The following is a 27,451-nucleotide window of genomic DNA, read 5'->3' as shown; positions in this document are numbered from 1 at the left end:
ATTGAAAAGGATTTTTCAAACCATTCCCTTAGGAGAAGCAGGAATAAAACGCTACAAAAACACTTGACTACATGCAAAACTGTATTCATGGAAAATTGTGCATCGAGTATTAATAATAATAATGTTTCCCATCCGGATTAAATGGATGGCTTGTAGCGCCCGTGAGAACAGTATCTCAAAAACAAAAAAAAGACAGTCGTACATCACAGACCAAGACAGACCATTAAAGACTTGCGTGTGGCATGGTAAACTGTCAATAACCATATCAACAGGGCACATTCAAAATATTTCAACAAGATATTTTTTATAGATGTTAATCCAAAGGTTCTGGCTGCACCTGGTCAGCTCAACCTGTCATATTAGACATGTATTGTTATTGTTTCTTTTTCAAGATGCGAGGACAGCAAATTAAAAAAAATAATAATTCAAAAATGAACTTCAGCTTCATCTGGAAACCTTCACTTGAGGTCAGTCCTCCTTCTCCTTCCAAATGTATAGAAGAGGTTTAAAAAAGAAACTTAATAAGAGGCTTACAAGTGCATGTTACATACTACAAACTACTGACTGGAAAACGAGTTCAGCCTCATAGAAAACCTGATCTTTACTTATCTTCATATGGTAAGATGCTTCATTTTGTACAAATAGATGATAACCGAGTATACACCATGGACAGGAGACCTACACACATTAACAATGAACCTATAATGCATTCATTTGGACTGTGAGAGGGAACCGAGTAACTACACAGTGTCATCCTCCCAGTTGGTTCATGCATTTAAAAGTATGTTGTAGCAGAATAAAAAGCGATTAAGTTGAAAAATCCCATATCTGATGTTGTCTTGATGTTTAGGGGCACTAAACTCATTTTCTATCTCGCTTCATCATTTTTTTTAAAAATATAATTCAAACATTTGTACAGTTTGCTTAAGTCACTTAAAAAACTACATTTAAATTACTGCTGTTTGACTCTTCAAAGCCTTCATATTCTAATCCACAAATATTCAAAACATTGTTACATACAATCATAGCCTTTTTTCCCCTCTTTATTCTATAGCTAGGCAGCTTAGCTCAGTACCACTTGTGTCCAGTAGCAGCCTTTGATAACATTTTATGCAGTCTCTGAGCATGAAAGGGAAGGAATGTATTACTGTACAGCTCATTCATCCGCAGTTCATGTTATGGTAGAGAATTGATGATATAGAATGAAGCAATCACAACTAAAATTGTTTAACACTAAAAAAATACAGCCACAGAAAAGTAACAGCTGATCTCACAAGTGATTAAAACACTATAAACACACAAATGTCAACACATACAGACACTCTCTGAACAGAATTTATTAAAAGCTAAATGGAAGCCTTGAATGTGCACTTTTCTTGTGTGACATCAAAATCTTGAGAAACTCCTGATTTTATGCGAATTTCCAAGAACAAAAGTAAATTCAAACATTGCAGAATATAAGCAAAAAAACAATAACCTGTCTTTGCCAGTTAAAATATCACTGACCTATTCCATCTGTCAATCACTGAAACGAGGCTGCAGATCAGAAGATTTAAACTGTGTATTTTGTTTGAGGTCAAAGCAAACACATTAACCCTTGAATAAAAACCTGTGTTACCATAAGATCTCCAGGTGAAGAAAGAAATGCATTCAGAATATGGATACACTGTATTTTTGAGTACAGACAGACAGATACATTTATTTGTCCCCAGTAGGGAATTTGGCTTGCAACGGAAGTCACCTGACATTCATACAACACATAAAAACAAGCACATCAACATAAAAGATAGGCACACAATGTGCAGACACTTTCACTCTCCTTGGATCTTAGGGAGGATTTTCACCTATCTGGCAACGTACGTGTCACTCACATTCAGAAATTTGATGGCTTGTGGAATAAAAGATCATTTGAACTTGTTTTTTTTTAACAAAGTTGAATAACAATGCTGTGCATATGGTAATAGTTTAGAGGAGTCAAGCGGATGTTTCACATCACTCACAGTATGGGTAAGGGGTCTAAAGCTTTGAGGCAAGGATAAGGCATGAATAAAAACCCATGTTTTATAAAAGGCAACAAAGTTATTACACATTTTTTTAGCTTCTAATTGTTGCAGTTTTTTTTTAGAAATTTTATTTTAAAATATATGAAAAGTTATGATTTTTTTATACATAGGAAATAACATACGACAGGAAAAAAAAGAGGATCGAAGTCAAATTATATAACTTACAAAACTTTAAATTACCAGCCTTTTGTCACATTTTAGGAAATTTTAAGTGTGTTGGACCCAAAATTCAGACTCCAGGACAGGATTTAATAGACTTGAACAAACCTATATTATATGAGGCAGCAAATTCAGAAGGCTGAAAGAAACAGGTTTCAAAAGTAATCTAAGCAGGTAATACACAAGATAAATACTTAGGCAGACAAACCGTACAACACAACAAAGAGCAAAGGATAACTGAGGGCTTAAATACACACAAGGTAATCAGGGAAAGAGACACAGCTGGGAAAACAAGGCGCAGGTGAACAGAATTGATTAACAAGCAAGAGGGAAGCAAAACTGAACACAACACACACAGAACAAGAGACTATCAAAATAAGACAGGAAACTAGCACTGAGACGGAGGCTACGATACATGAGCTTGGCAGGTCAAAGTAAACACAAAGACAAAACTAACTAAATGCAGGAGACATCACAGAAACACAGACTAAGCATGGGGAACATAAGAAGACAGGAAAAACTTAACTAACAAGATCAGAATGAAAACTTTTTTTTTTTTCATGTGCATGTTGTTTATAACATTTACACACTTTTCCACTGGTTTTGAATGTACAACTTTTCAGTTGTACTTGAAGCTTTTCAATAGGACCCGAGTGCTTATTCTACCACTGAAACTGATACAATATCAGTTTCATGACATTACTTTAAAAATAACTAAAATTTGGATTATGGATAGATAACTAGTTTTTTGAAACTTTTAAACCTACCAGTCCCTTAAGAAGACAGAACAGTCCATCTGTTCTCCGGCTGTTCTCCTTTCCATTTCTTATCTGGTGCTTCCTGGCTCATCTTTCCTCCCCGCTTTCTTACACACTGCTGGATTTGTCCAGATTTGTCACCATGGGTGGAAACCTCTTCCTCAGAGTCACACCACAGCTGATTTGGAGCAGTAGGTTTCTCAGTCTGTCCTGATTCTGGATGCTTGGAGTCCAGGATTGATTGTAGGATTTAAAACTTCATTTTAATTTTAAATCACATGTACATAATTTGTATTTTTAAATCACTGAGAAAAAATAAGAAAGAGACAGGACAGACAAAATACTGCAGAAATGTTGGGATTGATAACAAAAGTGGGATAAAACATTATAAAATAGCACAGTCACAGTAATAGCAAAGAAAAAGAAGATTTATGGAAAAAAATTGCAAATATTTTTTCATTGCAGGTTCAGTCCAGGTTATCCATATATGCAACCTACATCTAGTAAGTTATCATAGTTTCTGCTCCTTTCCTTAATCCTCTTTAATCACAACTGCATTGCTGTTAAGTAATTAACATAAAGGGAGAAATATGGAACAACTGAACAGAGAGATGATAAAAAACAAAAACGATAAACCTGAAAGATAGAAGAGAGAAAGTTTGGGTTGCTGAGAGAAAATGTCATGATCTCGCCCTCAGGAAATATTTTCAGCTTTGGGTTCTGTTTGTGTTTTAAGATTGGGATAGATACGTATAAACAAAGCTCTAGTGCAAGCTTTTATTCTGTGAATTTCCCATCTTCCTCAGTGCAATAATTGTGCTTATCTCCTGGGTTAAGACCTGCTCAATGAAACCCCACAAGCTGACTACGGCTTTGTAGTTGATCTTTAAGGCAATCAATTTTCTGCGCTGTGAAAGAGAAACTGAAACCTGACTGGTGTTTTTCACTTGGTTAAGTGAGTCCACAGCACAAATTCAATGCTGCAGCTACTCTGGAGCTCTCTGTTACTGTCTAATAACTGGCAAATTAAGCATAAACTTTGGACTCAAGTCAAATTTCTGTGAAACAGTTATTTAAAACCCATTCCAGTGTTCTTGTTGCCAAAGCCTGGAATAAACAATCTGTATATTCCAGGGTTTCTTATACAACTTACCTGTTAAGGCACATAGAAACCAATAATCGTTTATCATCAATGAAATGTGAAATTAATTGTTTTTAAATCTACACAGAAAATACAAAATCATCTATCATTTGTAGAAATGCAGTAGAAAATGGACAAAATGTAATACCTTAGCTATAGCTTTACATTCTGTTTGCATACCCTACAAAAAAATTTAAGATGCAGAATACTGGAAGGTTTAGAAATGAAGAGTTTTCACTTAATTTGCTGTAAAATTACATGATAATGCTTCAAAGCTCAGCAAGTGATGGCTTTGTCCTCCAAAAGAAAGCTTTCTATTATTTGGTAAAGTCGTGATGTCCATTTTAAATCATGAAACAATTTACTTTTAGGTTTTTGCCTTCATAACAAATTCATAAGAAATATCAGTGTGACTGTAGAGATCATTAAGAGCTGAGTGAAAAAATAAAATAAAAACTTAAATTTCCAGTTTTTCATATTTTTGTATCTCTTTGTGGACTGACCGGGGGCGTTAACATGGTATGTTAGGTTTTGCAACCTAAGGCAAGTTTTTCAAATCTCCAAGCATCTAATATCTACCTGAGGTCTGGGAACTTAGAAACTATGTAGACTTACACTGTGAATAAAAGAGATAAAACAACTGTTTAGTGGGCATGTGTTTTCTCAAGATAGATGAATAGATTAATTAGGTGGTAAGACGAATAGAGGTTCGTCTGTGAGCTAAATAGGGCATTTTTGTATTGCAAATGATAAAATACACAAATTTCAGAATACTTGCAATCAGTTAAATTTTATTTATACAGCACCAGTTCACAACAATAGCTATCTGTTTTATATTTTAAGTAAACCTCCAACAATATTAAAGAAAGAACTCCAGTGAGCCAAAGACTTTGCAATGGTGGGAAAGAAGAATTCCAGCAGAACCAGGCTCAGGGAGGGGTAGCCGTCTGCCTTGTTGGAGAGAGAGTGGAAAAAGAAGTGAGCATACACAGACCATGGACAACAGACTACAGACTGCAGGAGTGACACAAAAGTCAAAGACATGCAATTATGGTATATAAAAGCCCCAAGAGTGAAAAGACAAGAGTGGCGAACGAATGCTCAGTGCATTAAAGGAACTCAACAAGAAGCCTATAGCAGCATAGCAGGGTCAACTAATCCAGCCATCACAATAAGATTCATCACGGGGTGAGCTTTGAAAATGTTCTCAAAAGTATAGAGAGTGTCTGTCTCCTGACCCCAGACTGGGAGCTGGTTCCACAGGAGACTTAGATCTGGATTTGTGTTACATTCAGTGCAACAACTCTTCAATTCAACCATTTGATTTGTTATTTCAGCATTTTTTTTCCATTTTTAAGTGCTAAATGTCTCCATGTAAAGATATTTTCCTTGCCTAGTGATGCACCCTGTTGGCCATTTTGTATATAACATTGCACAGTTTAAAAACAGAAATAAAATATGAAAGGCAGGTAGTAAATAAATCGTAGTATCTGAATAAGAAGCTAGGTTATATCAGATATAATCATGGCGGAAATGATGTAGTTACCGACAACAGACGAAAAATAGCTAAGCAAGAACAACATGATTTGTGGCAATATCAAATAAAATATAATAAAATAAACGCTGCAATATATATAATCAGTGTAATTTCCCCTGTTTTCTCTGAATTCAACTGTAAGAGGTTCATAAATAACTTAGCCCACTTAACTTTAACGTTGTTATTTATAGAGTTTAGTAGATTATTTTAAAACATAAAATCCGGTCACATGCATGCAATAGCATTCCTGCACAAAGCCATGTTTTCTTTGGGTGTGAGACCGTCATTACCCCAGTAAAACCTGTCACTTCATCATATTTTTATGTGTGGTTATGAGCACATATTTTTAACAGGCTTGTGCTGTTGATGCTGTTTTGCTAGATGAGAGCGGCAATAAATCATAATATTACATGTCAGATATCCTATGGGACTGTCAAAACTCTCTGACATCAAATAGTTAAATGAAATATAACCAAAACTGAAACTCCAAATGGTGCAATTGCTCACTCAGCTGCTGCTTTTTCCAGATTCATTGGCTTCATTGGGCCATGCGCATAATTGTGAATCATATTGTCTGTTATTAATGTCAAGCAAAACTAGTCACTATCATCCAAATTGCTGATGTGCTCAGCTGCAGCTAAGAAAAACAAAAAAACAAAAAAACTGTTTGAATTTGAACTTTTAAAAAATATGGGTGATTTTATACTTTTTATAGCACGATCAAAATAATTCACAGATATCTTTTGTAGAGCAAAAATATACACAAACAAACACTGAAAACAAAGCAACAAACTATTCTAAATATGAGTTCTGCCTTTTTGTGGATAACAGAACTGACAATGGGTAAGGCTCTGGTCACAAAATGAGAGGAAAGTTTAAACCCAAAAGCCACATTCAGGAGGTTATTTACTTGGAAGTCACTCAGCTGTTTGCTGTAAAAAGATCTAAGTGCCACAAGGAAGAGGAGTAGTCTGCAGCATTCTGCCATACTGCTGATCATCTCTCACCCTCAGTCATTCCAGTCATACCAGTGAGTGAGGATCTCCTGCTTCTTTATAAGACGGCGTGTTGCCATGGCATCGAATGCCAGCCATATGTTGGAGGCTGCCCTGGAGCAAATGGATGACATTATTGCTGGTAAGAGGTCCCTACTCATGTTATCTGAAATTCAAAAGACTGCCCAGTTTGTAATTGCAGGCTTGCATAAAACCAGATATATTCACATGATTTGAGTGTGAGTTCTTCACATTTCTGCACAGTAAGTAGAAAAACAAGTTAAAGATAAAGATAACAGAGTTTTAAAGCATTTGTAGAGCATGAGAGACAAGTCTTGAGGAAGTGAAAACAGTTTATTGTTTTTATGAGATAACAGATTTGCCTCTTTTTGCAACTGTCTTCCTAATTCTTTCTCATTCTTAGAGTACTTTTGCAATTTTAATATTTCTCATTGGTTTGAAAATCTCACAGCATACTAAATTCAAATACCACGACTTACATTTTGGCTTCTTCCCAACTGTGTTTTCTAGCAGAGGTGACACATTTGAGTCGCTGCTCTTTGTCACAGCCACAGTGGTGCTGTTGCAAAGGGTCAAAAAACAAGGCTCTATTAATAGAGGTGACAGCTCGATCATTATCATGCTTCAGCGAAAAACCATTTCACGTGCAATAACTAATAATCACACTCTGTCAGCAGAAACCAATATTTACAAAGTATACATCTGGCCACGTCTGCCATATGTCCTGAGTGTATTATTGTCCTATAATTTAACTTCAGATATTATATGTGGAAAGTAACTTTCTGCAGTTTAGAGATGATGATTACACTAACTGCTACTACATGCTGAACCTCTAATTTGTGGACTTAAGAAGCCACAGTCAAAGTATGATGCTATTTACATTCAGCAAGCTGCATGAGAGCATATTAGTGCCCTCAAGAGGTCATTTCTGGAACTATTCTTACTTGCGCTTCCTCCAAACTTTGACTTAATCAGTTGTGTACTAAGACAAATACCCAAGAAGTTGTAAGAAGCTAGTAGGATGGTTAAATAATTAAGCTGTGTGAATGTTACAGTATTCATTTCATGTGTCCCTAGGGAAAATGGGGGAAGGCCTGTTCAGTGCTCGTGTGCGGTTAGATGTCAAAGATTATCAATCTCCAGAATGCAGTCAACAGTTGACCCTTCCCCCACCCTTGGATCCTGCCCTCAAGGCTCTTCAGCTGACTGAGGCCCTCAGGGCAGTGCTGGAGGGGCAGGGGGATGAGGAAGGACAGGATGCTCTCAGAAAACAAGTATCTGATGATACTGCAGATATTATATTAAAATGGTTGGGAAGAGGTGGGGTGAGTACTGATTCCCAGGTTTGTCATAACAGAGTTATATAACACCTCACCTAGCATGCAAATCCATACCTCAGTATGAAATATTTACAAGCTAATGTCTAATTCTAGTTCAACAAGAGAACTGAATTGATAAATATACTAATATTTTGGCATGGACTAGCGCTACAAAGAACATGGATTTTATTAGCTGCATGATTTGGAGGTCTTTGATCCTGGCCATCAGTACCTGGAGGGCTTTTTCCTGTCTGTGAAGAAGCAGTGAGCTGGAAGCAGGATCTTTTGCAAATGGCAGTGTTAATGAGATCCAGAGCTACTGGTTAAAGCACAAGCAGCTGCTCACCGTTTTTTGGTTGTTGTTTTTTTTAATTCTCCCTTATCTCCTTCATTTCCTTTTCTGCAGTAGTTGTCTGAGTTGTCCTTCAACAGTTTTTGCCCTCTTTTACTATGCTTCTGCTCAAGTTTGATATTGTAAACTTTATGCTCGTGTTCCCCTTCAGTGTCCTATAGTGCCCCCCTCCCCTTCTGCTTTGCCTGTACTGACTTCTTTCTCTGCACCACATCTGACAAGCATGTGTGGCAAAAAGTTTCCTCTCCCCTGTTCCCCTTTAGGAAGCCCCACAAAATTAGCTTGGCTGGAAGGTACTTAAGACAGTGCAAGAGAATACTGGAGACAAGCAGAGAGAAGTCCAGAGAAAGGAAGTCAGGGCAGAAAAAGATGAATGATCATACATGAGATGCAGAAGAAATGCTGAGTTGTGGTAAACACTGTAGCAGTTTGAGTACATGTGTTAGAGAAACAGGAGAAGGAAAGAGGGGCAGTTAAAAAGAAGTACAAAAAGGGAAAAGAAGAAAGAAAGGGAGTACAGCCAACTGGCATAGTTTGACTTATTCAGCTCAGCTCTAAAAGTCTCAGGCAGCCCAGACTCCAAACCACACGGACCTAGATCCTCTCTGCACACTCTGCAACTGCAATGTGGAGGCTCTATAAAAGTAGGAGATAGAGAGTGCAGCACAGTAAAGAGCCATTCTTTTAAAACGCTATGGATTTTGTGTTCTGGTTTCTACCAGGGGCTGAATTCTTTCAGTTTTTAACATTAAAAGTCAGACCTGCAGTGTAATGGGCCTGCAGAATGGAGTATGATATTGATTTCTACAAACATTTTGCCTGGCTCAGAAAGGTAAGATGTTTTCCACTTGCATGTCCACTCTTCTTACTTTCATACTGAACCAAAATTGCAGGGTCTTGTTTGTTTATTTTCTTGCAGTGTTGTTGCTTTTACAGTATAATTGCCGTTGCCATGGTAGATAATTTGAGGGAAGATGTGTTTAGTTTTTGAACTAAGGAGGTGTGCTGCAGAACACATGCCATCTTAAACACACAGGTCCCTTGTGGAGCAGAAAAGGGGGCAATGACTATGAAGCATTAAAAATACCAAATGTCTTTATCTGGTATGTGATTAGAAAAATGTTTTCCATTTAGTTTAAGTGTGGCTGTTAGAAAAGCTTCCAATTTTTCAATGTTCCGTTAAAAAAAAAGTTGGTTGCAAAAAGTGTTTTTAAGAAGCTAAAAAACACTTTTATAGAATCATTAACAGTGAAGCAAACCAAGGTTGACTAGTGAGCCTACTTCTGCGTCATATGTTAAACTGTTTGAGAATAATAGATGGACAAACAGGGTGAGATCATTTCCTGACTCTTTAACCTATAGAGTCTTTGAATAGCACATACCATCTTGCTTCCATTAAACTTGTTACTTGTCACTGCCCCCATTTGGTGTAATTCTTACTGAATTCTTAAACGAATCCTTTTCATGCCAATCCTACAAGCTAATCATATGTTTGGTATTTTTTAAGAATCTGCAAGGGGAAAATTGATGATCTAAAAATGTTTATATAGATAATACTAACGTTCGTAATACTGTGTGACAATGCAATGTTACTTTCAGCTTGTTTTTGCATAAAAAACAACATAACATAACATTTGTATCAAAACTATGAAAACACAAAGATTCAAAAACTAGAAATGACTGCTCACTTTTGAACATTGTTAAAAGAAATTATCCTTCTTCCAGTTACTCCCAAGATAGCCTCAAAAAGTCTTTTTTCTGAATGTATCAACTATAATGCTGATTTGAAGCTTCAGATAGCTTCAGTAATGCTGTTTTTTAAAGAACATATATGGACTTTTAACACCTGGTGATACGTTTCAATGCTGTGTATAGATCTAAACAACAGGGAGACCATTCACATCATTATCATGCCATTATTTGTTCCTGTCCCAACACATATGATATGAGGAAGACCTGAATGTCAGAGTTGTATTGTTTTAACTTAACACAATTAATCAGGCAAGGAAGCAAGAAGACTGTAAGCAACATATTATTTTGATATATTATCCTTTTGGGTAAAGAAAAAAGAAGTCTGTAAATACATTTTAAGAATGCTGTGCATATTCAAATATTATACTGCTAAAATAGTTTAAAAAAAATATGATCCATGGACTATTTGAAAGACTATACATTTTTTTAAATGTAAATTATCACAAACTGCTTGAGTTCATTTGTCCAGACCTTTTAAACTGGAGTATATAATGTCCCTATGAGTATTGCTGAAAGGCTTGATCTTTGAGAAATTCGAGGTCATTTGTTTGCTCTTTACTGCCCTTGTACACTAAAGGTTCTGAATTATCCCTGACTAAACAGAACTCAGACGTCAGCCAACACTTCCCCCCAGTAATCAGCTGGTAAAAAAATGTTCTACACAAATTTTAATGCTCGATAAGAACTTTTAAACCTCTTACAGTCTTTGCACACATTACACACATTAGACACAATACAAATGTGTGTGTGTGCGTCTGCAAGACAGATTTGACCCATTGTGCTGCTACTCTCAATTAGCAGTGTAACTAGTGAGCCTAACTGCTGCCCTCTATTCTGAAGGTAAACCTCCATTCAAACGCTAACAGTGAGTCTTACCAGGAGCGCTTGTCCCGTCTGGAAGGAGACAAAGAATCACTAATTCTACAGGTACAGGCATTTCTCTGGATGCTTTTCACTTGTTTCATGCATCTTGAACACATCTCCATTGGGTTCTGTTTATAAAATGTATATGACCTATGAAAAGGTTGTTGCACTGGCAACATATGTAACAATAAAGTTGAATCACTGTATGAAAAAGAAAAGAAAATGGGCACATGACACTGCACATTCAGTAGGAAGTAAATCTAATCAGCGCTCATATCAGATAGCAGTGTTAGAGAAGAGAGGTGAGAGAAGGAAGGTGAAAGGACAAAGGTAGGTCTCAGTATTGTGTTGCAAATGTTGCGTAACTGTGTTTTTGTTCAACTTGTGGGTGAAGTAACAGTTTCAAAGTGGGTTTGGTGCCGTTACAACACTTGAATGTCTTGTTCTGTGTGATCTGTTTGTCAGAGTATGTGTAGGTGTGTTTCGCACTCAAAACTGCTCGGCAAGTGTGTCTTAGACAGGTTGAGGCTAGCACCTTCATGTGCTGTAGCTGTGTGTGTGAGAGAAGTCAGATGCCCTGTTTGTTTCTTCAGCCCGGACATGAAACATTTCTTTGGAAAATCCGTTCTAGTTGGCTGGTTGGGCCAGCTTTTTGGCATATGATTAGCTATTATGTGGCCTTAATAGTTTCTCTGCAGATTTAAATTTAACCTGGTTTCTGCTGAAATTGCTGGAGTCACTGAAGTGTGGCAAGCACCTACCCCGACACAAAAAAAACTTCATTTCTTTGGAAAGGAAATGTTTACACAGTTTGATCTGGCACAGATGTGGAAATGTCAACAAAAATGAGCAGCAGTCATTAACTGAGAAAAGCTGATATTAATAAATAGTGCACTGTGAGAAACTTTGTAGTAAAAGAGAAAATCTGAATCCTGAAGAATGCTAGGCCCAGGCTGTATTTATGTGATAAAGTTTGCATCTAAGCGATGTTAAAACCATTTTATTCTCCAACCTTTGCTTAGAAAAGACATCCTCATGTCTAATATCTTTTCATCCACCTTCACAAAAACACACAGGTGAGTGTGCTGACAGACCAGGTGGAAGCGCAGGGGGTGAAGATCAGCGATTTACAGAGTTCTTTGATGGAGCATCAGCACAAACTCAACTCCACAGAGGAAATGTTACAGCAGGTATTCAACTTACTATAAATCATGCTCATTTTTGTCAAAACCTTCTTTGTACTAAATACTTGACTTTTATTGCTGGAATAAAATAAGGTATGAGCTATTATTTCAATACTGTTACCCATATATAATTAACTGGGACAGGGCCTCAGACTGTCCCTCTATCGTTTAATTTATTTTTTCTTATAAACTTCAGAATGTTATTTGGGATGAGTTCAGCATCATGGAAAGAAATTCCTTGCTCAGATTCCAGTGCATCTGGCTGCAGATTACCCCAGCAACCAAAATATTTAGGACGCTCAGACTCATTCCAGGACAGCGTCTCAGAATGTCTGTCTGGTTCATGCAGGGCCAGACTAGTCTGGCTGGGCAGGTGATCATAGCATGAGTAGCCACACCCCTAATCTATAACCACCAGAACTGCTTGCAAACAGGCATTAAAAGAGAAAGAAACAAAGGGAGAGGAGAGGGAGAGAGAGAGAGAGAGGGAGAGAGAAAGAAAACAACAGAGGGAGGGTGAAAGGGACGAAGAAAGGAACAAATGAGGAAGGAGGAACAGCTGAAAAAAGGTGGAGAGATGGGCTGGAGAAAAAAGAAAATGAGGTGGTGCTCCTTTAAGAGTTACAAGTGTACAAGTGTGTATACTTTCAAGGACTTTGTTAAACAGTGCAAAGAACGCTGAATGGAATAGACTTATGGAAATTTACTGATACCACAGCATCCATGAAAGAAATACACTTTGGTTTCCTTTACTTCATGCAGACACTGGAAAATGAACCAGGTAGTATGTCTTATTCTTTTAATGCAGTGCAAGCTCCATTCTACTGTTTCAGTCAGTTCTGACAAATTTCTAGAGTGCCAGAAATGTTTCTTAGCTACCTGATTAGCTGTGAATTTGATTTGCAATGTCTACTTGTCTGTGCCATGCTGCCCAAGTGTGGAGAGTATCAAAGGGCAGCCGGGAATGGTTTCTTGGAGACATGGTCATTATGAGGCTTTGGACCTGAGCCGTAAATCTCTTTCTGGTGACAAAGCTCTAATATTTTCCATGTGCACTCTGGAAGAATTTCAGACACTTTCCAAAGTCAGCCTTTTAAATGGATGTATCCATACATACAGTTTGCCTGCCTCCGATGATCATTTCTAGGCTTTAAGTGATTTAGCACCTGCTTGACATCAACCAAATTAGTAATACATCTGCCCGCATATTCTGGCTTGACTCTCAAGCCTGTCAGCCACTCAGCACAGACAGTCGCAGAACCATTTAGTGGCAGTCTCTCTTAGCACTGGGTTTGATAGGCAGCTGTTTACAGGACAAAAGCACCTGTTGAAGATATTAAGTTATTTTGATGTTGTTCAAGGATGTTTGGCATGCTTTTGCTACCTCTCTCTCTCTCTCACTCTCTCCACCAGTGCTGTGTGTTTTGAGTGAGCTGTGAAATGGGCATTATAAATAGTGGTCATGGGTTGTGTATATTTAGCCTCTCAAACAGCTTCTAAAACCAGAAGGGACTGTCATTACAGAGCTGGTAGTTCGCTGTGTCTCATGCTTAATGTTGGCTTTGTTCAGTAAGTATTAAGGGGATAATGTATTTGTGTATGTCTGTTTGTGTTGCTTCATGCTCTTGCTGAATGTTGTTGATGGCAGGAACTCCTGCATAGGGCGTCACTGGAGAACCAGAAGCTGAGTCTTATGGGGGAGGTGTCCTACCTGAAACTAAAGCTGGCAGACATGGAAGGAAAACAGGGCCATGGGGGTGAAAGGCAACACAAAGCAGAGGTATGGCTTCTTACTAAATTAAACAGCACAATTCCTATCACCAGATATTTACACTCCAATTAAATGTACTTTTTTAAGTCAGCAATGTAACACTTTGTCATTTTCTCTTGGATAATATATATCCAAAAGCAAAAAGCAGCCATATTAAGCACTACCAAAAGTTGATTCACTTGTTCAGTTTAATTGGTAGGCTATCAATCATTTCACCTTGAAAATGGTGGGGACAGGAGAAATTAGATTATCTAAAATCTTCATCAGCTTCTGCTTCACTTCAGTCCATGGAAATTTGAACTCTTCCTGGTATGATGAGGTAAACACAAAAATCTGCTTTGTGTTCTGATGGATCTAGCCTTGAAGCCTGCTGCTGATTTTATGGAAGACCGTAAACACATTCTGGACAGATGAAGGGAAACATTTAACCAAACCCCAGCTCTGTTGTTCCTGGGAAAAGTCTACAGGAAAAAAAAAAGTCTTCAAGGAGTTTAATTTTTTTTGTCAGTCTCAACTGAATCCTGTATTTGCTTAAGGCTACTGTGTTGGGTTACCAATAGACCTCTGAGCATTTAGTGTGGACTTTAGAAAGAGAAAGCAGGGAAAGCAGGACTGTTACTAGACAGGATACTGTATAGTATGTAGTTACTGTCAAAACACTGCTGGTCAAAGCCTCTTTGTGTCCTCAGGTTAAAAGACTTCAGGCATGGTGGATGACAGGCCAAATATGAGTGTGTGTAGGCTTCGACCCAGAGAATTTTATTCTTAGTGGTGTCTGCTGGTTGAGTAGATCATTCTCCCCATATTGAAAAAAAGATCATTTGAAGACTTTTGAATTTTGTAAAGGTTAAGCAGGAAAACCCCCCCACAGTAAAGCACTATGTGTTTTAGCAGATTGCAGTTTTTAACTAATTTACAGTTACATTTTTAATTCTCACTTGCTTTTCTAAGTCCAACTTTCCCAGCTGCTTAGAATAAACAGAGTAGAAAAAAATGTACTTTAATGGTCTCCCACTTGCTGCCTCTACTACACAAACATGCCCACACATATTCATGCTTCTACACATGCCTCCTTGCTGTAGAGCCAGCAAGCTCACAGTTAAATTTAGCCATCAAGGCGCTCTGGATCATCTGTCATATCCGCTGTACTGGACCTCAAATGAGACTTCCTCTGTCCACAGTCCCAGCATAACTTGGCTGCTTGGCTGCTTTCTGAAGGAACACTGACAGGCATCACCTCTGAAATAATCACAAACCTATTCACCCCTACTGAAATGTATCATTGCAAATGACAAAAAATAAATAAATTGGAAAATGGCGATATAGTTATGATCAACATAAATAGCTGCCCATGTTCATACACAACTGCTTAGCAATGCCTGTTTGAAAAGAGACTGACACTGGGAAACCAACCAATGAAGTACGTTTTTCAAAGGTTTAATCAGTTATTTATTGAAAACTCCATATCTACCTGAAATACATCAAAAAATGTTGAAAAGGTTAATTTCTACTAATATATTTACACACAAACAGACAGACAGATACCTGCCCCACAATGTTTCGTCTTTTCTTTCTAAACATTTCTCTCAATCTTTTTCTCTCCCACTGCATCTGGCAGACTGTAGTGAATTTCATTAGTGAGCTGCAGGAGCAAATATATCAGTTTCAGAAGGAAATCAATAGCAAGATCCAGGAGAAAAAGGCCCTGGAGATCCCAACTGACAGCAGACTTCCTGTGGAGTGCCCCGCTGAGTCTTCTGAAAGCCAGGATTCAAACCTGGGGGTGCCTTGTGACAAAACCTCAGGGATAATGAACAAACTGGAGGGCGCTCCAAATGGGGCCGACGGAAACACAACTACCCTGGAAGAGGGTTCAGATGCAGAGCAAAAGTACTACTGTGGAGGACAAAGTGTAGGCATAGCTTGCTTGCATGACTTCTGTTGTTGCGTACAGCATGCGTTGTCTTACTCTGGTGTGTGGGATCCTTAGGTTTAGATGCAAATGAAACAACCGCTCACCAAACAGCCTCAACAGCATTTATGTCGCAAAACTAATAAGTGCCTGTAATGGTTAAGAGCTGCATTTAGTGTGCTTGGTCTTGTGTGAAAAAACAAACAAACAAATAAATCATTTTTAAAAAGTAAAAGAAAACATTTTTTCTTTCTGTTACAGGGCTTACTTAAGGAACTCAGGATTCTCAAGGACAAAGTTGAACACCTGGAGGATCAGAAGTTACAGTACGAGAAGAAACTCAAAGCAACAAAGGTAAAAGAAAGTTCAGGTTTATGTGCTGTGTGGACGTTGCACTACACCATCACTGCCCAAATTCCACCACTAACTGTCCACTCAGCTTTCCTAAAAGTTGTCCAATCTGATGTTCCTGCCAGTTAAGTGAGTCATTTGCTTTTGCACATGTTCTCCCATTCTCAGACACCTATGTTTATTTGGGAACTCTGCAAGCTATTTTACTTTCTAAGTTAAAGCATGATAGAAATAGACCTAATAATAGCTATTTAATCATTACTGTTGTAATTTGGAGTTATTTAATGATATTAACTTTTAGACTTTTCCCATTTTTACTTGCTCTCACCATTTGTCCTCTATTATGATAAAATCTCTAACACTCCCATTATTTTTACATCTCTCCCAGTGTTTTTTTTTTTTTGCTATGTTTGTGGTACAATAACTATACACAACTAAATGCTAAATATGCCTTGTTATGGTGTCAACTTGTTTGCTCTCCTTGCAAATCTGGTTTCAAAGGGCACGTCTGCTAATTCCCTCATAGATCTATTTGTTCACAACAGACAAGCTGCTGTAAATGGTAATTGGCAAACTGTATAGTTACACCTCGACTGGCTTTAGGGTATTTATTTCTCAAGGGAGGCTGACAATAATTATTATAAGTTGGAATACTCTGTTATTCAAAAACATATTGCAACCTGCCGAATTCCATAATGAATAAATGCAACATTTTCTAGAAACATTTTTCCTTGCAGTTCTCAGGTGGAATCTTTGGTTACTAGCATCAGGGCCAAATGTCCTGATTAGTATTTGAGATATGAAGTTTATTTTCCACTGCTCATTTGCTTCCACACGCATGCTGATAGAAAACACAGGCAAACAGATCAGCTTGAGTTAATTTCATTGCCATCTGTGTGTTCCTTCTGTAACTTGCTTCAAAACAACCTATAAACTCCAGATAGCAATGACCTAACATTTGGTACTCTAAACATCAGAGAAGTGATATTTATGTGCCTTCTTGTGGGTTTTCATATATAAGCAATGGTGGAAAAAAGTTTTGGGCTTCACTCGAGGACATGTGCTGACACTTAAACTTGAAATGCATACATACATCTTATTTTTATGAATGTGGAAATGTTTTTAGGTGTTAATCTTTAAATAGCACATACAGTACACATCATCCCCCGCTTACTGGCATTTATTTCTCACTGTGTGTTACCCACAGGCAGAGATCAGCAGCCTTCAGCAGCTCCTGCACAGTAAGAATGCTGAGATTGAGAGCTTGCACTCTCAGCTGCTGGCCAGACCCTCTTTAACCACAGAGAGCGCAGAGAGAGGTAAGCAAAGCTGCCAGCCTCAAGCCCTCAGCCAACCTGCCAACAACAGCCTCTCGCTCAAAGTTACCCAACTTGATAGGTGACACAGTTAATGACTCTTGTTTGCATTCATTAACTTTCAGTTAAAGTAACAACTATGGAAAAAGCCAGTCTCAGCCCTAAGTAAACTGTCTTATGAGTTTCTGTCTCTCTCTCTCTCAGAGGAGTTGTACAGGAAGAGACTAAACACCAAATGTAAGCCTGAGCAGTACATAATGAAAATTGTTCTAAACCCACTGGCCATGTCTACTTTTGATCTCTCATTTATTTCCCTTCTCCAGACATGCTTCTCTGTTTCATTATCTTTCATTTCCTTCTGCTCTGAAGGGCATTTTGACAATCATCAGCTTGTTTCCTCAATAACTTGATGCATCTCTCCTCCCTTTCACTTCTTTGTTGTCTTTATCGATTCCTGAAGGAATAATATTTTTGTCTGTCATAGATAAATGCTTCTCTGGGCTACTTGCTTGGTACAGTCATGGTCACTTACTAGCAGTCTTGTCCGTATGATTGCAAATGCTGCAGCAAAGGTGCCTGTGTTTGCGTGCTCAGATGTGTCTGTGACTAATAATAACAACAACAGCAACAATAAGTATATCAATAACAATTTACTTATTAATGTGCAACAAAATAAGAATAGGAAATAGTGTGATTCCAGTGTAAAAAATAACTTCAAATGCAACATAAAAAAACAGAAGTTGAAAGAATAAGATGCAGCTAACCAATGACTATCAAAAAAATAAACTCTATACTAAGAAGAAGCTACTTTATTTCTCCATTATTCACAAGTGGGTGCTACAATGGGTGGCTCTGCAGTTTTTAATTTGGCAGAGTTTTTACACTTGATTCCTTTCTTGAACGGGACCCGACAGGGATAAAATTTATGAAAAAGCCTTACGCTGTAAATGAGTCTTTAGCAGTGATTTAGAAGAAGACAGGCTTGATAGCTTTTTGTCTTTGAGCGTGTGGTGGAAACAGGTTCTGCCTGAGGGTCTGAGGCTGCGCATCAGTCGGCATGGGAAGAGCAATTTGAGTATAGATTCTGGGGTCGGGCCATGAAGGGCTTTAAAGCTAATAAGTAAAATCTTAAAATCGATACTGGGCAGTAGTGTGGAGTCATTAAGACTTATGCAATATGTTCAGTTTTCTGGGTGCTTGCAAGAGGTGTGGCTGCTGCATTTTGCACAATCTGAAGTCTATGTAATGCTTTCTGACTGAAACCTGCTAAAAGACCAATACAGTAAAATGATCCAAGGGGAAATAAAAACATGAATGATAGTCTGAATGTCACTAAAACTCCGTATTGATCATATTCTCACAATAGGTGGTCACAGACTCAAACTATGATTGATGGCTAAAAAAGGCTTCGATGAATTTAAAAATAAATGGTTGGGAGAACTCTCGTGATGAATAAATCATTGATTTATGTGTTTGCGCCTTTCCTCGTTTTCTAAATAACTATATGCTACTAAAAAGATCTATTCATATCAAAATTTATATGACACGAGCAGAAGCCTATACAGATTTATAATCAGTGTTGGGGTTTCTCCTTATAGATCAAGAACTGCAGAGGCTTAGGAGTGGAATGAAATCACTGGCAGCTGCCAATGATGAAAAGGTACGTTACCGGTGACCTGTAAACCTGTCGTTTCCCAGCTGTGATTATAGAGTAAAAGCTACCATCTGCATTGTCATCAGTTTACTGTCCTACTGGCCTGTATATGGATATGCTAACATCACAGCTTCTTCGAAGCTTCTACTGTAACAGTTTTTGGGCTGTGCCATTTGAAGAGGCAACACCCCTTCAACCATTTATAGCACAGAGGGGCTTTTGTATTCTCCCTCCGAGTGTATTTTCGACTTTAAAGACCCACAGACATTGACTTAAATGTGGCACACCAGCGAAGACACACACGTACACACACCCTAAGGCAGGCCATTTCAGGAAAAGCCACACTTAAGCAGGCCTCATTCTGCCAAGCCTAATTTTGGAGTGAGCTACATTAAGAGAACCATAGCAAAACCGGGCATGGGCACCACTTCAAAAAACACACACTCTGTGCAGCTGGTTACCACAATCCCTATCCATTACTTTGATCTAAAGGCCATATGGTGGAGGAGAAACATTTGTGCAGTATATAGGTCAGTAACTGAATGAAGCAGGTAGCCCATATGGGTGTTTCCTAACCTTAAATAAACATCTTAATTGTGTTTTATGGACCTTGGACACTTGTTACCTTGTTTTCTGCAGGACCGACGTATTGAAGAGCTCACTCTGCTCCTGAACCAGTGCAGACAGTTCAGAGAGGTCTCTAGTAACACAAGACAAGGTAATCAGCTTACTCAGTGCTTTATCATTCCCTTGTAGTGCTTATATTATGACGTTTCAGTGTGATGAAGCCCATCATGTGTTATTTTTTTGAAGAGAAATGGATTCTACTGATTGAGTGGAATACAAAATCCTTCTCTTTGTTACTGTAGCACCATCTGCTGTCCACACATTGTCGAATGGCAGGAGCCTGTCAAGCAGCAGTGAGGAAGAAGAGCAGGTTCTGATGAAGAATGGTGACACCTCGAGTGCCAAATCGGAGGATGTGAAGTCTGAAGTGGGTGCAAAAAAATAAATTAATCTGCTGGTCTCAAAAGAGCTGATCGATTAGTTCCTTAAATATTTCAATATAAGCACAGCCTAATTATTTTAATTGTATATTAAAATGTTTATTAACCGCAGGCTTCGACAAACAGTTCTGTATCCCAGCAGACATCGATTTCATCAGTCCAGAAAGACAGCGATTCCAGGTAGTGCAGCCGCTTTTCATTAAAGGATCATTCCAATATTTCTTAGGAGGATCGAATTTATCGATTGTGATTGTCTTCACAGATCAGAAGTACAGACTTTATCAAGCAGCATGAATGACATAACAAATGGAACTGCGCAAAAGGTATATTTCTTAAAATGTGATACAATTCATATGAGCAATGTTTTAGCTCACAATGCTTCTCTGCTTAGTTCTTTTGTAGTTTAAGATCTGCTATACTGTTTCTGATAAACTCATAAGAGAATCACAGTTAATTATACATTTACAGATGTATTTATATTTATATTTACTCTATATTTACAGATTTGTAACTCTTTTATGATTTAGAAAAGTCACTTTCCTTTCTGTTTGTATCTACTCTGTTCATCCAGACTGGCCCGAGTGAAATGAGAAGTCACACGCTGCCTGTGAATTCCTCTCTGTCAGAACAAAATGGGATCGGAGACAGCAGCAGTGAAATACAGAGTCAAAGGTCTCCAGCTGGGAGTGAAGACGGAGACTCAAGCCAAAGTAAATCCCAGCATATTAAATCAAGTTTTCCTGACTGCTGTTTATGGTTATTTATTATATAATGGCTGGTGTTCTGTAATGAACCTTGGTGTACTGCAGAATCTGTTCTCCATTTCTATGGAAAAGGCAATAGCCTTGTAATTCCCATGAGTAAAGGCGGTATTCATATTTGGAGGAAACCACTTTATGTCGACCAGGCTACTTTTGATCATAGCTAATTGCAGAGCCTCCTGACAGAGCAGATGGATCATGGTATAGACTTTCATACTGAGCACACCCTCTCTCTTGCTCTGATTGACCACATTCATCCCAGCTCCACCCGTCCACAGCACGACTGACCAATTTTAACTTGAGCCCCACCCTGATTTCTCTTTGCTGCAGTCTGCTGGAGTGAGATGACTGTCTGTAGCCTCTACCTCTACCATGAAGATCAGACCTTGTAAAATTTAGCCTCTAATCCCTTTCTTTTTCATGGGGCATTAACTGATGAATTATTTGCTGAACTCAATGGTCTGTATCCTGAGTCTCTCTACTGAATAGAGCACTGTGTAGCAGCAGGCCACCCTGCATGCACCACTTTGCTCTTAATGTCCTCTTTGGTATGAAAATGTAGGAAAAAAACAAAAAGCTTTTTATGGGTTTTTACTCAGTCACCACCATCATCATCATCAGGAGTTCAACGTCGACCGTGCCAAAATTACAGGAAACAGCTTAATCATCCATAGAGGCAATCAATCAAATGTGATTTATTTGGCAGGACTACAGTGGAGCTTTGTCTGCTTATATTATCATAATAAACTCAAATTTTCAAATGCATCTTTCATTTTTTTATGGTTTAACTGGCCATGTAGAAGACACTTTGGATCATATTTTTACTTTGTAATTTACATAACATTTACTGTGGTTTTTGTATCCTCCCAAAGGAAAGCCAGAGAAAGGTGATGACAGCACCTCAAGTGACACTTCCCCTGTTCATTCTGGCCAGCGAGCTGTCGGCTCACCAGAATACATGAAGAATAACAGGAGCTTCAAGAGACTCTGGGGAAAGTGAGTTTGGGAGCATACTTAAATACATCAAATACACAGTGCATTAACCTAAATGACTGCCAGATAGCCGGAAAAAAAACAACAACTAAGAAATGCAAAAAAAGTTTGATTGATTTGGACATTTATGATTGATTGATTGATTGATTGATTGATTGATTGATTGATTGATATATTAACACATTAAATTATGTGAACATGGCATGTACCCAATGGTTTATATGATGTATGACTTGATGGTTTAAATGTATATATATTTATAAAAAATACTTGTATGCACCCTGCCTTATTTCTTTACTTTTAGACTTAGAATTTTTTAGCTGTTACTGGAAAAAGATGTCACTGAATTGATAAATTAAGTAAATTAAATTTACAATATATTCTGTTTGCTATTCTGTTTTTCTTTTTTGGATATACATGATAACTGTTTCCAGTCACATAAAAAAGATCGATCAAACTCTCGCAGTCCTGTGAAACTAAGTACACCCTGTGATTTAGTATATTATTTGAAACAAGAAACAATAACTTCACATTGTTGTTGAGGAATTTTGGCACACTCTACTTTACAATGTTGCTTTAGTTCATTGAGTCTTGTGGGTACAGCTCTCTAAAGGTCTTACCACAGTATTTTAGTCAGGTTAAGGTCTGCACTTTGGCTGGGCCACTGCAGCAACTTGATTTATTGTTCTTTTTCCAGCCATTTTGTTGGAAATTTGCTGCTGTGGTTGGGTCATTGTCCTGTTGCATGACTCACTTTTGGTTTAGCTTTAGCTCTCAGAGAGATGACATTACATTTGTCGGTAGAATACCTACGGTACAGAGGAGTTCAATAAATGCAAGTTCCTCAGGTCTTGTGGTTACAAAGGTAAAATAATTATCCCTCCACTACCGTGCTTGACAGTTGCTATGAGCTGTTTGTGCTGAAATGCTGTATTTGGCTTTCACATTGACCAAACATCTCCACTTTCTTTGGGTCTGTCCAAAGAACATGGCTCTTGTGGTTTGTTGAGATGAAACTTTGCAAACCTAAGCTGGTTTCCATGTTCTTTTTATAAAGAAGACACTTGCTTCTAACAATTTTGATATGAATATTATGAACGGAGGACTGTAACATTGCATTGTCTGACTGCCATTGCTGGGTCATCTAGTCCTGGGAAGATTTTGTGTTCAATGCACTTCACTGCTGCAGACCAGCAAACTACCTAAACTTTTCCCTTTTCACACTTGTTGATGATCAGCTAGTCAAGTCCATTTGATAAACAGCATCTGGCTGTCACTGGCCCTCTTAGTTTCTATGGAAGCAGTTGAGGTGTAGGTGCATAGTACCTTGAAAGCTTTCTTTTCAACATAACTGTATATTTTTTAAAAATTACTTTGAGAATTAATAACTGGCAGTGTTTCTAGTCAGATCATTTTCTCTTCTCCACACAGACTTCGAAGAACACAGTCTGGAGGCCTTCCCGCTACAGATCCAGATTCTGGGCAATTTAGAAGAGGGGGACTGCGTGCGACTGCTGGTCCCAGACTGACCCGAACCCCTGAATCATTTGACTCAGCACGGTAAAACGCTATCTGATCTTGTAATACAGTATTTTCAGGGTTATGTATCTCTGAATTGACCCTTGTAATTTGCTCTTTTAAACTATTCTGCTGTGGTTTTCATGCCACATCCTCTTCATCACCATTTCCCAAATGGCTACAATGAAACATGACTATTGGCTAATTGGTTGTTTAATAAAATTACCATAAATATTTGAAAATATGGCAATAAAAAAAAATTCCTAATAAAATAACAATTTTTAACGTTAATTTTTTTTAACTTCTTTCCTATCAGTGATATGAATATTCCATTCAGTCAGTGGACCAAGGAGCAGGTGTGTGGCTGGCTAGAGGACTATGGATTGGGCCAGTACGTTAGTCTCTCCAGACAGTGGGTTGAAAATGGACAAACACTTCTGTCTGCCACACCTCAGGATTTTGAGAAGGTCAGAATATAAACCCCTTACAAGCTTTTTACATAAAAAAAATATCTCAAATTTTGAAATCAATTACACTCCATATCATAAATTAAAATTCATTTTTATGTCTAAATATTAGACTTCATCAGAATTGCATGTGTAGAGAAAATGAAAATACCTCTGTATTTGTGTGATAAGACAAACTGTTCTTTGTAACCTCAGGAGATGGCTATGAAGAATCCACTGCACAGGAAGAAGTTGCAGCTCGCTCTGCGGGCATTCACTACTAAAGTTATAGAGAAGTCCTCAGAGCTGGACCACATCTGGGTCACCCGTAAGCCTATTATATTTCAAATTCTCAGGCTTATGTGTTCACATGTAAATCAGATCTACAACTACCAACAAGAACATTAAACCAAAGAAAACAAAAATGCAATTTTAACCTTCCCTCTAAACTATGAAATGTCTTCTAGCTAAGCAGTTCCAGTGGACATGCTTTAAACATGTGAAGAAACATTAAAGTGAATGAATGAAGTTGATGGATTCATTTTTTAATTTTACACACCAATTCAGGCTGGCTGGATGATATTGGATTGCCACAGTATAAAGACCAGTTCCATGAAGCTCGAATAGATGGTCGGATGATACAATATCTCACAGTGGTAAGGATTAATCTTACACATACTGCATTAGATTTTTTGTTAAAGATGTGGCCTGCAAATGCATTCATCTGGCTTTAAAATATAACTTAAAACGCTAAAAAGTGCATTATAATGAATTGACAGATTTTCTACTGTGCTCATGCTGATATTTCTTTTTTGTATTTTTTTTTCCCTGTTCGCACAGAATGATCTCTTGACTCTAAAGGTTACCAGCCAACTCCACCATCTTAGTATTAAGTGCGCAATTCATGTGCTTCATGCCAATAAATTCAACCCAAACTGTCTTCGACGTAGGCCAGTGGAGGAGGTAGGACTTTTGAAAGCTGTGTCCCTCAAACAGAGCACTGTAGAATCAACCTATTATGTTGGGGATTTTTTTGACTTTCCTTTGTCACCCGAATTTATGTAACAATTACTCTACTTTTTCATGTTATCCAATATTCTTTGCAAAATAAATTAGAAATCTTAACAGCTGAAGCTTAGATATAACAAGCTTTTATAGACATTTAGGAGGTGATGCTCTGGCTGATGTAATCACATTCCTTGCCCACAAGATGGCGACAAATAGTTGTCAAATATTTGTCAAGATAGAGCGTCTAATTTTATAGCTGCTTTCAAAGGCCTTCAAGACTATTTGTTTATGTATTTCTTTAATGTGCTTAGAATAGGTTATACACACGTACATGTATAATAAAAGGTGGTTTGTTTGTTTTTTAATTTTCTTGTTTAATTTTGCTTTTAGAAACATCCTCCTCCTTCAGAAGTAGTGCAATGGTCTAACCATTGTGTGATGGAGTGGCTGAGAGCAGTTGACCTAGCTGAGTACGCTCCTAATCTACGGGGCAGCGGTGTTCACGGTGGACTGATTGTAAGTCATGTAAAATTTGAGCTTGTCTAGAAGCGTGATTCTTTTCTTTGCGATCATACCAATTGTATGTGTTTATATTAGATGTGAGCAGAGAGTTAATTATGTTGCCTTTATCTTTGGCAAACATAGATTCTGGAGCCTCGCTTCAGCTCAGAGACTTTGGCCCTGCTTTTAAATATTCCTCCGCAAAAGACTTTGCTCCGTCGTCATCTCGCAACTGCATTTTCTGCTCTGGTTGGGCTTCAGGCCATGCAGGAGAAACGAGAATATGGCAATGCTACGGGCCATGTGCCCCTCACTACGACCGCAAAAGTAAAGGTAAGATCACTATTTAAATCAGTGAAATGCTTTGTTGCTGTTGCAGCCTGTCATCAACATTATTTGTTAATACACTGGCCTTTTTGTGTGTTTTTAGCCGAAGAAGCTGGGCTTCACGCAATTCAGTCACCTCAGAAAGAGGAAGCCTGATGAATCTGCGGACTATATCTGCCCGATAGACAGTGGAGCACTAACAGTTAATGGAGTTTCTCGCCTGGCATCTTCAGCACAAAGGGGCCTCAGCCCCAGGTTGGACAGACAGGCTGAGGGGGAGGAACAAGTGGGGATCAAAGCTCAAACTAATGGCCCCAAACAATAATTAAAATAAAGCACGGAACTCCATGCTCTCCACCCCACGTATATCTAAGTGACTTCATAAATCCAGAGGAAATTCTAATGCAGATATTTACCCATGATGCATCTGCGTTGTAATTTGCTAAAAGGGCTGTGATGCAGTATTTAGCAATTATTAATTGTTGTTAATGTTTATTTAATCAGATAATATTCATCTTAAGAAGGTGACGATTAATGACAGTGTTTGAATTGTTTTAATAAAGCTACTCTGCATTCCTTATACAGTGGAATTCCAAGGCTTACAATTTTGCTTTTAAGCATTTTATCAACTATTTTGTATGTAGACTTCTTTAGACTTAGTAAGAATAATGATGACCTTTTCTTGTTGCACATGTGGATTTTTGTACAGTGTAATAACAGATCAGCTACCTTCAAAACGTTTAAAGTTACCTTTAAGGCTTCTGTATAAATCTGATTAAACAATTTTTTTGCAGCTTCAAATAAGGCTTGTTGGTTTATGGGAACCTAGAACCCCAATTTTGTCCTCATTTGCAGTATTAAAAACTTGTATTATATTTAGATTTTTAAAAAAAAAATCCATAACACTAGTTTCCAATAATTTGTGATGCCATCTGATACTTAAAGACTTAAAGTGACTAAAGACTGCCCAGTAACGGTCAAACTTTAATAAGACACAAAGAATTGATATCACAGTTTTAGAAAAGGAGTGTTATGACTCTTCCATTCAGACTCTTGATCAGGAGAAAGCCTGAATATCTGTTTTAATGGAACTGACAATGGTGCAATAGTGCATGTTTTGATTTTGTTGATGATTTAATAAATTAATCAAAAAACTAATGTTCTCTATATTGGAGTAGTTTTATAGTTTTCACACAGTTAAAATATTTTTTCTAAAGCATCCTCTAAAGCATATATAGGGGTAAATATATGCAGTCATTGTGAAGTAACTGTTATCCCCAGAATAATGTTCTTTGGCTTTATTGTAAAGTCAGAATAAAATAAAATGGAAACACTGTAAAGTTTCCATGGCAACTATTTCTGACCTGACCCCATTCACCAACCACCCATCCCAAAACAAATGCAATAATACCTTAGGAAAAGGGAAATCCATTGTCTATTCATCTTCAAACTTCTGATTTTTCATGTTAGGCATAAATCAAGATGTTAACAATGTTTTACTTTGATGCAATAAAATTGAATTGAATGCATCTATGGCTATATGACTAAAAAACATTTATGTTTTCATCTGTAGGTTCAACCAGGCTGTGGTGATATAGCAGCTCACACATGATGAGTAACTGCCTGTTCATCTAATTCTGCCTAGCTTTTTTCTAAATGAGACATAGAAAGTGACAGTGCTGGTCAGAGTATTCCAAATAAAGTCTTAATAACTGGCTCAGTGTGGGTGTGTTTGCACACG

General features: G+C 37.8%; 1 protein-coding gene across 8 annotated transcripts; it reads left to right on the top strand.

Annotated features, from left to right (window-relative positions):
- Positions 1 to 6,698: 6,698 nt before the first annotated feature.
- ppfibp2a (PPFIA binding protein 2a) lies at positions 6,699 to 27,239 on the top strand. 8 transcript variants are annotated; one of them, XM_025906746.1, is made up of 24 exons: positions 6,699 to 6,795; positions 7,752 to 7,999; positions 10,938 to 11,024; positions 12,038 to 12,151; positions 13,794 to 13,925; positions 15,535 to 15,828; positions 16,090 to 16,182; positions 17,387 to 17,498; positions 17,700 to 17,732; positions 19,094 to 19,155; positions 19,789 to 19,867; positions 20,019 to 20,143; positions 20,269 to 20,336; positions 20,419 to 20,479; positions 20,728 to 20,866; positions 21,790 to 21,913; positions 23,342 to 23,470; positions 23,745 to 23,895; positions 24,091 to 24,202; positions 24,442 to 24,530; positions 24,715 to 24,837; positions 25,273 to 25,398; positions 25,528 to 25,716; positions 25,814 to 27,239. In XM_025906746.1, exons 1-24 carry the CDS (start codon positions 6,732 to 6,734, stop codon positions 26,033 to 26,035), a joined length of 2,976 nt encoding a protein of 991 aa, XP_025762531.1. In that variant the 5' UTR covers positions 6,699 to 6,731; the 3' UTR covers positions 26,036 to 27,239. The 8 variants fall into 8 exon arrangements, with proteins under 8 accessions (XP_025762531.1, XP_025762534.1, XP_025762532.1 ...); XM_025906749.1 differs by lacking the exon at positions 15,535 to 15,828; XM_025906747.1 differs by lacking the exon at positions 17,700 to 17,732.
- The last annotated feature ends 212 nt before the right edge of the window (positions 27,240 to 27,451 follow it).

The sequence above is a fragment of the Oreochromis niloticus genome, linkage group LG1 (assembly GCF_001858045.2).
Source record: "Oreochromis niloticus isolate F11D_XX linkage group LG1, O_niloticus_UMD_NMBU, whole genome shotgun sequence".
Taxonomy (NCBI): Eukaryota; Metazoa; Chordata; class Actinopteri; order Cichliformes; family Cichlidae; genus Oreochromis; species Oreochromis niloticus.
The sequence above is the reverse complement of the archived record's forward strand: the minus strand, read 5'-3'. Positions and strand labels throughout refer to the sequence as shown.